The sequence below is a fragment of the Leptinotarsa decemlineata genome, unplaced genomic scaffold, assembly GCF_025532065.1.
Source record: "Leptinotarsa decemlineata unplaced genomic scaffold, Ldec_3_MD MMD2_tig00078360_RagTag_RagTag, whole genome shotgun sequence".
Taxonomy (NCBI): Eukaryota; Metazoa; Arthropoda; class Insecta; order Coleoptera; family Chrysomelidae; genus Leptinotarsa; species Leptinotarsa decemlineata.
This window is the reverse complement of record NW_027412727.1, coordinates 989452-1004271: the sequence shown is the minus strand read 5'-3', so window position 1 is coordinate 1004271 and position 14820 is coordinate 989452. Positions and strand designations below refer to the sequence as shown.

Sequence of the window (14820 nt, the reverse complement as noted above, 5' to 3'; positions counted from 1 at the left end):
ATCACTAGAAATTCTTGAAATGAAAACTAGAGAGTTAAGGTGAATCAACCTGTACGGCCGAAGAGCATCAGTTGCATTACACTAGATCAACAATCACACTTAGTTCCAAAGAAACTCACTATTATGCGAGGCAGGTCATACCGAAGTATTTCCCAGTTTGAGTTATTTTGGATACGTAAACCTAATTTAAAATTTTAAATATATATCTACTACTATATATACGTACAATGCCGGTGACAACCAACGTTAAAACATAATAACTATATTATTACTCAAAACACCGTATCGATTATTATTAGTAGGAACCAATTTTTTACTGCTGGTCAGAGGTCTTGATGTTTTTTCTCGTTCTCTTACCAGCTGATATATTCAGTTACATTTACATATATATGATAAATACAGCATTTGCTTTATCAACTTTAATAATTAGTGTAATAATAATAAACGTATTTTGTAATAATTTAATAATAATGGATAAAAAAGCGACCGAGCTCGGTGCAAGTCGTTGAGGAACTGTCGAGCACGGTCGATAGGAACTTGTTTTACTGGGCGCCGCGTCGGGCCCGCTGGACCCACAAGGGGTGCCGCATGCAGTATCTACATCTCGTTAGGAACATTTTATGTCGCAGTTTGATATACACAGAGAAGTCAGGAACTTGGCGGCTGCTTGGTATGTTCGGAAACATACCAGCAGAAACCCTCAACTGATTAGTAACTATACGTTGCAATAGGAATCATCGAACCTACTCAACTATACAACATATACACACCTACACTGACACATCTACAAAAACATAACATAATAACTTCAAAAATATATAGTACATCAGTTGTAAATATAAATAATTTTTATCATTGCTTTCTTAGGGTAGTAGTTTTGAATTTAAACATTTTCAGTTTCTGTACTTGCCGTAGTGACAGTCATTCTCCACAAATTTCGGGAGCTCAACAAATGTAACTATTCAGCAGTTTCTGTCTCAATGGAATTAAGACACCTTATTATACCGCTGTGAAATAACAATAAGGTATCAGAAATGATCAATTATTGCACAATAGGGAAACCCCAAAATATATAAGAACTGAACTTGGATTCATCATTTACGAACTTAGTCTTCATTGAGGGACTGTAACTCAGTTACCAGGACTTGTTAGAGACTGACTGATATCAGAGGGTGCCAAAAACTTCTTTTTGGGATCTGCCGGGTGGCAAAATGTATTGGAATTTGAGTCCACCACTTGCTGAGGAGACTCCTGAGCAGCTCGAGCTGCCAAGAGTGTGATCTGGTTTACTACGTCTTCCATTTCATGACTTAACGGCGATTCAGATGACGGAGGCAGAAAAGAAATAATTTTGTTACTGCAAGTGTTGTTACTGAGACTGCCACAACTACTTGACTTGAGGTGTACGTCAGTTTCGCAATGCAATTTAAGCTCCATGAAAGTTTTGAACCGTTCGTTGCCACAACTCCTACACTCGAATCCCGTTTGTACTATTCGAAAAGCTCCGCGATTTTCTTGATTACTTCCATAGCACTGACGTTGATGGGTAAGAAGAGGAGATTCACCACGGAATGCCAGTCGACATTTTTTGCAAACAAAACAAACTTCTACATCAATATCTCGAATAGCTAGATCACGAGAACGTTGAAAGTTGTCTGGTAGTTTCAAGGTGGTAACTCCTGGTTCTGAATTACCGGCTGCAACCTGTTCAAGTACTGGTCCAGGTAGTGGAAGAAAAGATGGTCCTGATCCTGTGTCTAGAAGCAATCCCCCGGCTCCCCCTGAAACAAAAGAGATTGGGTTTACCAAAATTTCATATAGAAATAGAAAACAATAATTAATTTTTTGAAAGATCCCACTAATATCAAAGAATAATAGAGATAAAGTGATATGCGTTATTTGATAGTCCCAGAAATATAGCAAAGTAGAGTAAACTTTTCTTCGAAAGCTGGTCATCATGGGGTTATAGAAGACTTAAACGCAATGCTCAAAAATTCAACAGGATCTTCCTCACCGTCTTTGTGGAACACTGTATGAAACTACCTTACAAAAGCGTTTTCGATAAATGAGCTTTTCGTCAAAAAATAGACAATCTAATTATTCTATTTTATTAGGTATCCTAAAAAAAATATATAGTATTTATAATAAAACCGACTTTTCTCTTGTCTTCAGATATTTTCAGAACATTTTCGGTATTTGATCACCGCTTATTTATTGAACATTGTTAATATTGAGAATCTATAGTTTCTATGTATATGAAAAGTATATTGGTGCACTGTGCGCATTCAAATTTCAAATCGAAAGGATGAATTCAATTTTCAGTAAATATTTTCGTCTTGCATTCCAGGTATTCGAAAATATACAAAAGATTAGGTCATGTATACGCTTGTCCTCTATCCAATGTGAGCGATTTCAATTGAAAAATAGTAAAATACCTTGATATTAATCATTCGGAAGTTTAGAAAAAATTATGTTGAACACTGCTATTTTGAAGATGTCGTACGAATATACAAACGTCTTCAGAAAATTTCACACATCATAAAAAGCATTTCCACATAATTCAAAAACTTATTTTGCAAGGATATTAAATAACCATATTCGATGGATATATATAAAATAAATGTTGAGTAATATGTTATATTATTTTTTTCGCTAATGTACGTATCCAGGAAACATCAGACTAAATATAGGGGATGGAAATGCTTGAAGAAGGCATTATATAGCTCACAATGAAAATTTCACAATGAAGTATTACTTGAATCAGTTTTCTTCAATCATTAGATGCATTTGACATTGGACTTAGATCATGTGTTAATCTGGACATCTGATTTTGAATGAATTTTAGTAAAATTGGTTTTCATTTCTGAAAACTTTCAGAACTTTCATAAATGTATCATGAAAAAGTTTTGAGTTCTATACTTTGCCAAAAAAGTTCAATTTACTACTGTCTTGATTTCTTGCAATTTATCAAATTTTCCGATATTTGAGCTCTACTGACTTGACCAATGGTAAACTTTCAATATTCTGATAAACATCATATTCATACTTTTATAGATATGAAAATACCTTTATTTGTCTGTTAACAGGAAAAAACATGAACCTCTTAGACTTGGAAAACAATAAATTGGACTGATATGATAATAATCAAATTCGCGACTAATCGCTTTAATACATTCACAATTTTTTCTTCATCATCCAAAAAAAAGGAAATTTACATTTCATCAATTTTTTTTTTCACAGAAATGATGAACCTTCATTAGCAATTCTGATATCATTATTGTAGTTTGTTCTCCTGATTCAATCCCCAGCAACATTGCTTACCCTTATCAGGAATCGGTTTACTGATGGGGTAAGACCCCGGTAAACCTTAAGAAGTTGACTTATGATGGTTGTCGCTCGAAAGGTAGGCAACGAATGGTTGATGTTATCACACAAATCAACATTTAAATCACAGCATGATTAGTTAGCATTTTTTTTCCGAGGAGAAGGAGAGAAATGTTGATTGAGATGTGTAATATCATCAACCAGTTATTGTCTCCTCTCCAATGATAATCCTCAGCAGTATCAATTTCTGACGATCGATAATTGATCTTTTGAAAAACTGATTGTTAGACGATAATTATGAAATTAGCTTGACAAACTGTATCAAACAAGACTGAAAAGATTATTACACAGAAAGGTCGCTAGGTTTATCTGTAATAACTTATTTCGAATGAGGATATTTGAAAAAACAAGTAAACAAGCTCTGACCATTTATACATAAACAAAAAATAATTGGTTAATATACTTAACAAAGGTTGAGTCAATATAAATATCTTTTTTATTAGAAGGACTACCAAAGCTGTGGATGAAAAATTCATAATTCGCAAAAAATTCACATTTTTTGGTTATAATTTTTCAAATAGATCAATATGACAATCATTATATTTGTTGAACAAATCCAGATTTCACAGAAAAAACAATGACTTTCATGAATAAAAAAATAAATAGTTTTCTATTAGATATATATTCTGACAAAAACCAAAATTTTTGGAGGTACAGTTTTAGAAAACATGTTCTGAACCAAATATCACATGTAGGTTTCGCATTCATCAAAAAATAATATTTTTGATAAGATTTGAATATTGTTTTTTCTAAATCAGTAGAGCATGAGTTTCAAAAATTGAAAAATGATGAAGAACGTTGGAATTTGAATCTGGTGGAGGGGTATATGAATAAAAACCAATAATTTTTCTCTGGGATATTTGTGAGAAACTTCAGCTTTGGGGAGTTGATTTAAATCATGTATAATACGACAGAACCAGAATAGGACGTGACAACTGGGGTTTTCGAGTGAAAACGAACTGCAATGTCAAATTGTCATTACATTAATTTATGGAAAAATCCATTATGAAGTAAGCATCAAGTGGGTCCACTGTACGTAACCTAAATTCCAATTTGGGATCCATAGAAAATTGGTGTGAAAGTATCTTATTCACCTATATCCACAATAGGGTCTAATTCTTCGACCAATGTGGGCAGTGATTGCCTTCAGGTAAATGAAATTCACCTGATTTCATGAAGTTATGTATATTGGTTGAGTTTTAGGACGAATACATGAATTGTGATATTTGTGTTTTTCTCTGGTTGTTCGTTTCAAGTTTACTTTTTTCGAAAATCTCCTTAATGACTCTCGCCCAATGTAACTGCATTCATAGTAAAAATTACTAGGATATGTATAGCTTTTTGAAAAAAAAAATTGAATTTCCGACTTGGCTATTTCAAGAAGGTGATTGCATCAATATATATAAATTCTCACAGATCTTTGTTAAGATGCAAAGTTTTTCAATGTTACAACAAATTATATATCTATAAAAAATATTTCAATATATACCGTCGACTGAAATGACAGTTAGTAATTCAGAGAAAATACCAAAATTTGAAAAATACTCTTTCGTTTGATTTCGTCTCCACGCATTACTGTTCATTACGTATACTGGAATAAATGATATATTTATATATTCAAGAAATGTTCTGAATAATTTTTACATTTCAGAACTGTTATAAGAATATACGATAAAAATGATTTAGATTCCGTTATTTTAATGATTCACAAGATCACTGTTTTTTCAAGAACTTATGTGAAATCGAGAGTTGTTGTAAAATATCACATATGTGATTCTAGTAATTCCAATCATTCAATGACGATGATAAATATTTTAGAGATAAAGTATTGCCTTGAGATAATGTGATTTAGTTCTGGTGTATGCAAAATTTATTTTACACCAAATCGTTGCGTTCCACTTATCAGAAACCCAATTTTTTAGAAAGAAACGCGAATTGTCAGGAGTCTGCATAAATATCATTTCCAATGTCTGAGTAGAATGCAATCAACAGAAACTATGAAGTTGTCTTTTATCAATAAGAATAGAAAATGTCTTCGAAATTTTAATTGGATTTTGTTAATTACAGACTCGAATTGAAGAAAAATATCATGGAAGAAATATATTTTCATAAAAAATGTATTATTCATGATAAATGCTTATATCAATTATCGAAAGTTCTTCACAAACATCTTTTTTACTTTCGAAAAAATACACGTTCTTCATTTTTTGTTTAAGGCAAGATTTCCGAGAAGAGAATAATACATTAGTAGTTGAATGCAAAGAAACAAATCAGAACACTTTCAAAGTAACCCAAGGAGAAATTAAGATCAATATTGCCTTTATTCTGCGATCATCTCGTCGTATGACAAAAAAAAATCATGTCATTCTCTTAACGACTAACCGACACCAACAGTGCAATAAATGCGACCGAAATTACATTTGAGCCACTTTTTAATTACATCGTGGTTTTGATTAAAAAATCCGGAGTCACATAAAAAATAAATTGCCTATTTAATTGCAGTCGTCTTTGTGAACGTTGGAGTCAGAACGATTGGAACGACGTTCAATAAACAGTTGTGCGACTGTAAAGGGAGAAACGAGGGTTTCTTAAAATTTACTTTTTCTTTCGCTCTACGAGTTATAATAGCGAGGGGTTGCATGCCTTAGGGGTGAGATATGGATTTTTACTTCCGACGCCAGTTTTTCTGAATTATAAAATATATCTTTCCTCGCGTATTCGATACACAAAGATGACGCTATTGAAAATAACCGAAATAGAATCATAGACTTTTTTCGAATGAGTAGAGTGAAATAATTATTCGAATCAATGATGTATAGTACAATGTTGCCCTTCTTTGAGCAAACGAATCAGAGCAAGTTCCATTGGAGAAAGCTTAATTTAGTAGATATGAAGGTGAAGGTAATATATTTACTCTAGCTGTAGATGAAGTACCATACACGTACACAAATACACGTAGACGAACAAGAATTTCAAAAATCGAACATGCCAATGTACAAATTTAATCGACGGAAAAAAGTATTTGACTCTTTGGTTCATATTGCACCAGAACCGCCTCCACGTTTGAATACAATTGATGTAGTGTAAATTGTAGCTTAACAAATGGTAATTAGTGTCTTAATAGGGATACACTAGTTAAAATAATTACGTAAAGCATGTTTCACGCTACAATTAGTGTATACGTCACATCCGCAACATACCCATTCTTCCTGTTTCAAACACTGTGACTTTCAATTTGGTCAGATTTTCTAATTGTTTTCATGATTTAAAACAGAGATAAGTTAATTTTGTTTACGACAGATTAAATTAGGCTAGCGACACCCACTGAGAACACGTTGGACCTATAGGGGGACTTCGAATGGGTTATTTCACTGTACTCAAAAAAAATTTTTCCAGATCAAAGTTGAATGACGAAGATTTGATCAATCATTCAGTGAATAAATTTGAAACTGTATTAATTATGAAGTATCGATTATAGGTGTTCACAATTTTATTCCAGGGACAACAGAGTTATCATGTGGTGTGAAAGATTTGGAATTATTCCATGAAATTTTGATGTCTCATGAAATAGCTGTGCTGGAAATCACACTATAAAAAGTGAGACCTCGTTGGTTCTCAGCTCTCACAAGGCAAGACTTCTGAAGGATATCGTTCTCAAGGAGCGATAATTGGTTGACGAAATATAACATTGTCACATACTGACACTTCCATTATGCTGAATCAACTAGACAATCGAGTCAAAAAATGCTGATGACGAGTCAACGAAATAAAAAACCAAGTAATTTTGTTAATTTTCATTTCCCTTGAAAAATACTTCACCAAAGCAGAAGAGAATAATTGTTGACTGAAATAGCTGCCTGTTCCGGAATTAAAATACCCTAATTCCGTCGATTCCAGACCTTGTTTAAAACTGTGGCAAGAGCTCTAATTAAAATTGATCCGCAGACGGCGGCCGAGATTGTGCCACTTAGTACACTTAACAGGTTTTAATTAGCCCTGGAGGGTGGTTTGTGGGCTAATTGTAAAATTAACATTCATCAACCCTTTCAACCACTTGTTGCGCAGAGAGAAGGGTTCACTTAATAGCTCTTTCACTTCTAATTAACGACTGTCACATTGTTTGAACATTACTGCGACAGCTAACAGATTTGAATTTCAGTTTAAAGGGAATGTACTGTTATTTTGCAGACCGATTAGAAGCCGCACGGTTCATATTATTAGGATTTTTGTTAATAGAGACCATCTCGTGAAAAAGCCTTTTGGACATATTTTTTCAGAATATCAAACTTTTGCTTGATCAAATTTAATTTTTTGTGTCCAGAAAAGTAATAAAAGTGATGAGTTGAAAATCCATAGCAGACATAGATCTCCTCTTTAACTTTCAACAATTACAATTATAATGGGGATGAGTTAGTTATCACACATTGAACACGCTATATTAGTAATTCAAAGAAAGCATATATATTAGGTCTCACTTGAATGACCACTTTCACTCTCAAAATCGACATTCATTTCCATCTCCTCATAGCAGTTGCCTGCTATTCACATGTTATACATTGTCAGGTTTCAGACAACTGAGACAACTCTACGGAATAAAAAAAAGGCATACCTACCGCTATTGCTATGAAACTTGTATAAACCTATGCGAAAACCTCGTAAAAATACTCACTTTGAAATCGAGGGGTATTATTGATTAGCCTAGAGCTATTACTGTAAAAAACAAGATATGTAATATTCACCCAGCTAGAACAGTGACCCCCTCTTACATTAAAAATCTAAAAAACGTATTTGACTCGGCATTGCCGTAATACATTAGCTAAAAATGCCGATACAATATTCAGGAAATTTCAAACTGTGCAACTATTTATTGAAGACAACAATCCTGGAAACACATATTCAAAAGGAATTAAATCATATCTTTAACAAATTGCTTTTATTCAAGATTTCATGAATTGACCCTATATACATGAAATTGGTCCTTGGTGTTCATTTTTGCAAAAATAACATGAACAGATACTGTTTTCGAAAGACATTCAAAAATATTATTGTCTAAATTATTTTGAGAATAGTAGTTTGGAAAATTTGATTCTTTTCCAATTTTATGACCGTACACTGAATTTCATCAATCTAGGACAATATTTTGCATTTTTTATTGATAAATGCTTTCATATATATTCTGTTCGTACTTTCATCATCGTGAGAAACATGTCATGTGGATTCGTTTTTATGTCAATTTTCATTACTTGAAGCCTAACTTGAAATAGTATATTGTGTTACTAGTGCGAAAAATAGGATATTTCATACGAGTTTCATCATCTTATTTAACAAGTATGAAATATTTCATCATCTTCTCAAACGAGTATGAAATGTCCAGTTTCCGAACGAGTTGTACACTATACTTTTCCAACGACCTACATGAAAAACATAGGTATGTCGAATTTTAATTTCGCATGACTGTATTATACCTACTTATGAATCAAATTCAATTGCCTGAAAAAGTATATGAGAAAGATGTATCACACAAAGAGAACAAATTTTATTGAACATTTAGCAAAAATATTTGGGTACATTTTGGTCTGTATTCATGAAATATTAGAAAAATTTATTCATGGTAATATTTGAACAATTGTTCAGTAAAAAATTCTTATAAAGCTCAACAGCAATAATATTGTTAGTTTTTCAAGAAGAATCAATACCACTCGGCTGAATCCTTAAGTTACTGTGATTTTGATTGCATATCCCTGATAACAAAATTCAACAGCCAGACTGAGCGAGCTATCAAAACTAATATATTTTCGAGAAAACAATGACGATGACAAACATGAAGCAAATCATGTAGTTGAAACACATCCATCCATCATCGATCGATAAAACACGAAGTAAATGGAAAAAAATTAAAAAAATTTTGAACTTACTGATTTATATGTGATCCACTACAAACTGTATCTTCAGAGTAAGTCAACGAAGAGAAACTTTTCTCACTACTTCGTATCAAACTCAACCTAATATTTCAAATATTCAATCAATCGACTAGGGATTTTCCAAAATAATTTTTCATTTCAGCATAAGTCACTCTCATTTCATTGATGAAAGTATATGATATTATATTGAAAACAAGTTCTTCTTACCCGAAAAAAAAAAGTTGTATCTCAACGTGCGTTTCGCTAACAAAGTTAGCATCATCAGGAGATGACTAAAACAGTTTCAGTTCAACCTAACGTATTTTGGTTAGTGAAACGCGCGTCAAGAAACAACATTTTTGTTCTGATGAGAGAAAAGTGATTTCAAAAGATTAATTTTACGACAGAAGTTTTAAATTCTACTTATCATATATATGATATTGCTTTTCCGGTGCTAATGAAACAATTCGTGGGTAACAAATTCATTACTCGAATCAGTTTCACCCAGAATTCTGCTGTTCAATTGTTATAAGAAGTTTCATTCTTTAATGAAATATCGATGAAAGAATAAACCCCGTCCTCATTATTTTACGAACAAAAAATTCTTATTATCTCACACAATAACAATCTCCAATCAAAATAATCGTTAATAATACGCTGACGCTGCTGCTGATACGTTTCATTCTTTCCTTCGTCTCATATATAAATTAATTTGCTTTCGTCCTCTTTTAAAGTCTTCCGATATAATTTAGGAAGGATGTTTCATGGGGGTTGCATTTTTTATGTGCAGATATTCGCCACCCTCTAATAAGGGTAGGAAAAAAATGAGTCACGAAAGCACACCCTCGAGTCCTTACTCACTTAAAAAAGGACCCGCGGCTAGAGCTTTAAATTATTGATCCTGATCCCGCTATTCCAGTTCTCTGACCAATATTCCGATAAGAACAAATGAGATATGAATTTACGTGATTCTGAAAGAGAATTTCAGGTTTTTCGATTCGTTTGTTTGGTATGCAAAGTATCAAATGGAATTGTATCGATCAGAGTAAGTAAATGTTATTGTCACAAAAAAATCGTAAATTTGACATTTGCCCGTACTTCTAGGGTATGATAACAGAAATGCTCTTTGTACTTGGGAAGTAAACAGTACAGAAATATTGGGACTTTTATCTACTCCAGCATTTACAATAATTACTAAAAATAAAATACGACCCCATCGTGCTTAAAAAAATATATGAAGTGAATTACTGACCTTTGCCATAGAGGCCAGTATTGGTCCATAGTCGCATTGAGAAGGATCGTAAGCTGAAATTAGGAAAAAATCGCAATCAGATATGAACATATTGCATCAACAGAAGCTTAAATAGTTTTAAGCACGTCAGGGTCGGAAAAACATTTCAAAAAATGAACAGTAAATGATGATTAAATGATACAACAGCCAAACATGCTTAAAAAAATTATTTTTCGATATAATGCGCACAAATGAAACACAATCGATATTTTCATGTGGAAAATTTTCTGGAATACCCAGTTTTTTGAACTATCCATCGATTTATTTTTTTTTACATTTTGTAAACATTTCAAATTGTGAATTTTTTGGAATTTTCAAAGTTGGTGTACCTCAATGCAGAGATAAAATATTTCTTTTTTTTAATCACGCTTGTGAACTGATCACAGTGGAATATATCAAGTCAGGATATGAAGCAACTCCAATCCTAGGATACAAATCAATGGAAAATTAATTTTTTGAGTTGCAGTGCTTCTATAAATAGAATAAAGACGTTTGTGTTTTTGTAGCTTTAGTCATTATTGATAATTAAGAGACAATATGAAGCTATAATATTTACGTCAACTGGTTGTCACATCTATACGATATGTAATTCTCAGAAGTGGAAACTTGTGCGAGTTTAGGGTGAACAAAATTTCACCTTTAAAGGTGCGATTACTACCAAGGAATCGCACGTATGGTAAGGAATCGCACTACCTGATGTATTGAAAATATTCTGATTTTGTGGAATAAATTTACGAAAGCAATTCACTACTCAGTGAAGTTGTTGAATTTTACAGCTGATGTGAACCATCAATGATGAGTACGACCCGCAAAAGAATTTTGCGAGTCCAAGAGTCATTTAAGAGCACACAACTGTTATTTCAAAAATTCAAATCAATAATTTATTCCAATATAAGAGATCCAAATTTTGCCTTCAAAAGAGAAAGGGCACTTTCCGTGTTGTCAAAGTATGTCTGACACTGGCAACCATCTTCTATCGACTGGTATTTCAGTTCCATAGTCACTGGTTGTTAAGCGTCTTTTTGAAAATTGCTAAAGAATTTTTGCTATAAAATTCGTTTTATAACACAAAATCCGTTGTTGAAAATAAACAAATCAGAAATTTTCTTCAATATAAAAAATTAAAATTCACAATATGAAAATGAAAAAGCACTACCCGTGTTGCTCCATTTTTATCGATGGTGTTTCCTTAGCACTGGTTATTCAACCTTTTTTGTGAACTATCTATTTACGTGCATTCAAAATGATTACATCAGTTTTGTTTCGGTTAATGAGCGATTTGTCAAGATAGATATCAAATGGAAAAACTAACTATGCATATTTTGTTCACTAAAGGCTACTTGCTGCACACATCGAATTTGAACGGTCTTGAAAAGTTCGATCGATATTTTTTATCGATGGTAGGTTGCTTTCACACTGGTAGGCATTCGATCGAACTTTCATTGATGATGCCATGTTGTCTATTTTTTGGTACGATTCGTCGAATTCGATCAATGAGTCTGTATATTTGCATTCATCTACGGACGGCACGATAACAATATCGTCCCTCGCAGTGTCTTAAGGCAATTTGCTCATATATCGATGAATATTCGAAATTCAAACTTCGATAGTGTCATGAAAAGGTGAATGAGTCCTAAATTGCATAACTCGATTGACGTATTATAGTCTATAACTGCCACTGCGAGGGACGGTGCCGTAGCCGTGGCACTTGCAGACACATCGTTCAAATTCAACTGATAGTTATCAAAGAATATCACACTGGGAATCATTCATAAAAGTCCGTCCAAACGTTTACTGAAATTGAAAGGATGAATTATCGATTGAAAATCGATCAAACTTTTACCGACCTTCCAGAATCGATGTGTGTGCAAGTAACCTATTTGATCGACAGATAACATAGTCTAATCAACAAGTTCAAAAACATGAAAAATAGAGATGAAGGTCCTAAAAATATGAGCGACAGCTCATTCGATTCGAAATCACCTCTACAAAAATGTTTTTGAAGGATTTTGGTGCAGGTAAAAAATTGCAATTGTTATTAACAGAATAAGATTTAAAAAAATGGTATTTAGTTTTTCGTTAATAACTCAAAAAATATTAATATTTGAGCAAATTTTGTTAAAGAGGAAGAAATTTCCGATATAAAAGTCCCAACTCCCGAAACTCTATCTCCATTATTTATAATTTTAATTTGACGTTGAAAATAGGGTTCCGCGCGGCTGTTACGGCATAAGCGCGCGCTGCCGCTAAAGAGATTTTATCAAAAGAAATAATTTTTTTTATATAAAATGTCATTTTAAAAATTTGAAAAAATCTAGTACCTTGTTAACATTTGAATGAATCGAGTCCCGTAGAAAAAAAGTTTTATCACCATTTAAAAAAGTTATTCAATTGTTGACTAACAATATTTTTCCCAATCTCCGTTGGCATAAATAATAGGATAAAAGGTATAAATAATTGGCCTATAAATTTTAAACTTCGTGGAGCCCTTTTGATGTATATACTTCAAACGATCCTGCGATAAAAGTTCATGAAAATTTAATAATTTGTTATTTATGTTTTTTATAACTATTGCAAAATGGAATATCTAAAAATTTTTTTTTTCAATTGATATTAAGCTATGTCTGTTTTCACATTAAACAATGGCAGTTATTAACATAGAACTTGAATTTTTTACGTGGGTTGTTTATTAAATTGTTTTAAACAAATAGAGAAATTCAATTTTTTGAGAAATTTTATATATATATATATATATATATATATATATATATATATATATATATATATATATAACACGAGATCTATCAACTGAAACCACAAATGTGCGGTTGGCTCCTGTTGGTGGCTCCGTGCATTTGTATTTCTATCTTTTGGTAACCAAGTGTTGCCCATCCTTACACTTGGCTGCACCATACTGATGATGGGCCAAAAGCCCGAAACACGTGTCTATGGTTTGCCACTTTCATGAGTGCTATGTCCGATATTAACTTCTGTTTCTATATCAAGACACTCAATAACTTTCATATTTGTATAATTTCCTGGACCCGGATGTCACGCAGGTAGCTATAGCTGCCTCCGTGGTGATTTTGATAGTTTTCTTGTGAACACGAGATCTATCAACTGAAACCACAAATGTGCGGTTGGCTCCTGTTGGTGGCTCCGTGCATTTGTATTTCTATCTTTTGGTAACCAAGTGTTGCCCATCCTTACACTTGGCTGCACCATACTGATGATGGGCCAAAAGCCCGAAACACGTGTCTATGGTTTGCCACTTTCATGAGTGCTATGTCCGATATTAACTTCTGTTTCTATATCAAGACACTCAATAACTTTCATATTTGTATATATATATATATATATATATATATATATATATATATATATATATATATTATAAGTATTATAATGAATAAAAAAAATTTTAATGGCACTTTTTTATATACAGCTGTTTTTATAATTTTTTTCTGCTTCAGAAAAAAAAATATAAAGTTCAATATTTGTTCATAACAAATTATTAAACTAATAAACAATTGAATAGCGATTAAAAAAAAATTAAAAGTGTAAATTATGATTTTTAAAAGCAAAATTAATTCTTAACTAATTATTTGAACAATCGAATCGATCGATTTTAAACAATTAGAAATTAAAATAAGGATTTTTCTTAGTCTTGATTACCTATCTCTGGACAAAAAAATAGCAAAAAAAATTTTTCAAAAATATTGAATTTCTCTATTTGTTTAAAACAATTTAATAAACAAATTACGTAAAAAATTCATATCCTATAATAATAAGTGCCATTGTTTAATGTGAAAACAGACATTGCTGAATATCAATTAAAAAAAAAATTCATCAACTATTTTTAGATATTTCATTTTGCAATAGTTATAAAAAATCATAATTAACAAATTAATAAATTTCAATGAACTTTTATCGCAGGATCGTTTGAAGTATATATATCAAAAGGGCTCCACGGAGTTAGTTAACTTGTTAGTTAACAATTGAATAACTTTTTGAAAAATGATGACAAAACTTTTTTTCTACGGGACTCGATTTATTCAAGTGTTATGAAGATACTAGATTTTTTTCAAATTTTTAAAATGACATTTCATGTCATAAAAAAATTGTTCTTTTGATAAACTCTCTTTAGCGGCAGCGCGCTTATGCCGTAACAGTCGCGCGGAACCCCATTTTCAACGTAAAATTAAAATTATAAATAATGGAGATAGAGTTTCGGGAGTCGTGACT

At 32.2% G+C, this 14820-nt stretch overlaps 1 protein-coding gene across 3 annotated transcripts in view; it reads right to left on the bottom strand.

Annotated features, from left to right (window-relative positions):
* Positions 1-433: 433 nt before the first annotated feature.
* Positions 434-14820, bottom strand: part of zfh2 (Zn finger homeodomain 2) — a 113643-nt gene continuing 99256 nt past the window's right edge. For 2 of the 3 annotated variants that reach the window (XM_023162349.2, XM_023162350.2), the window contains one exon: positions 434-1781. In XM_023162349.2, coding sequence (XP_023018117.2) covers positions 1132-1781 — 650 coding nt within the window. In that variant the 3' untranslated portion in view covers positions 434-1131. Of the gene's footprint in view, positions 1782-10536; positions 10590-14820 lie in introns of all 3 variants that reach the window. The other variant, XM_023162351.2, reaches the window with a different exon arrangement.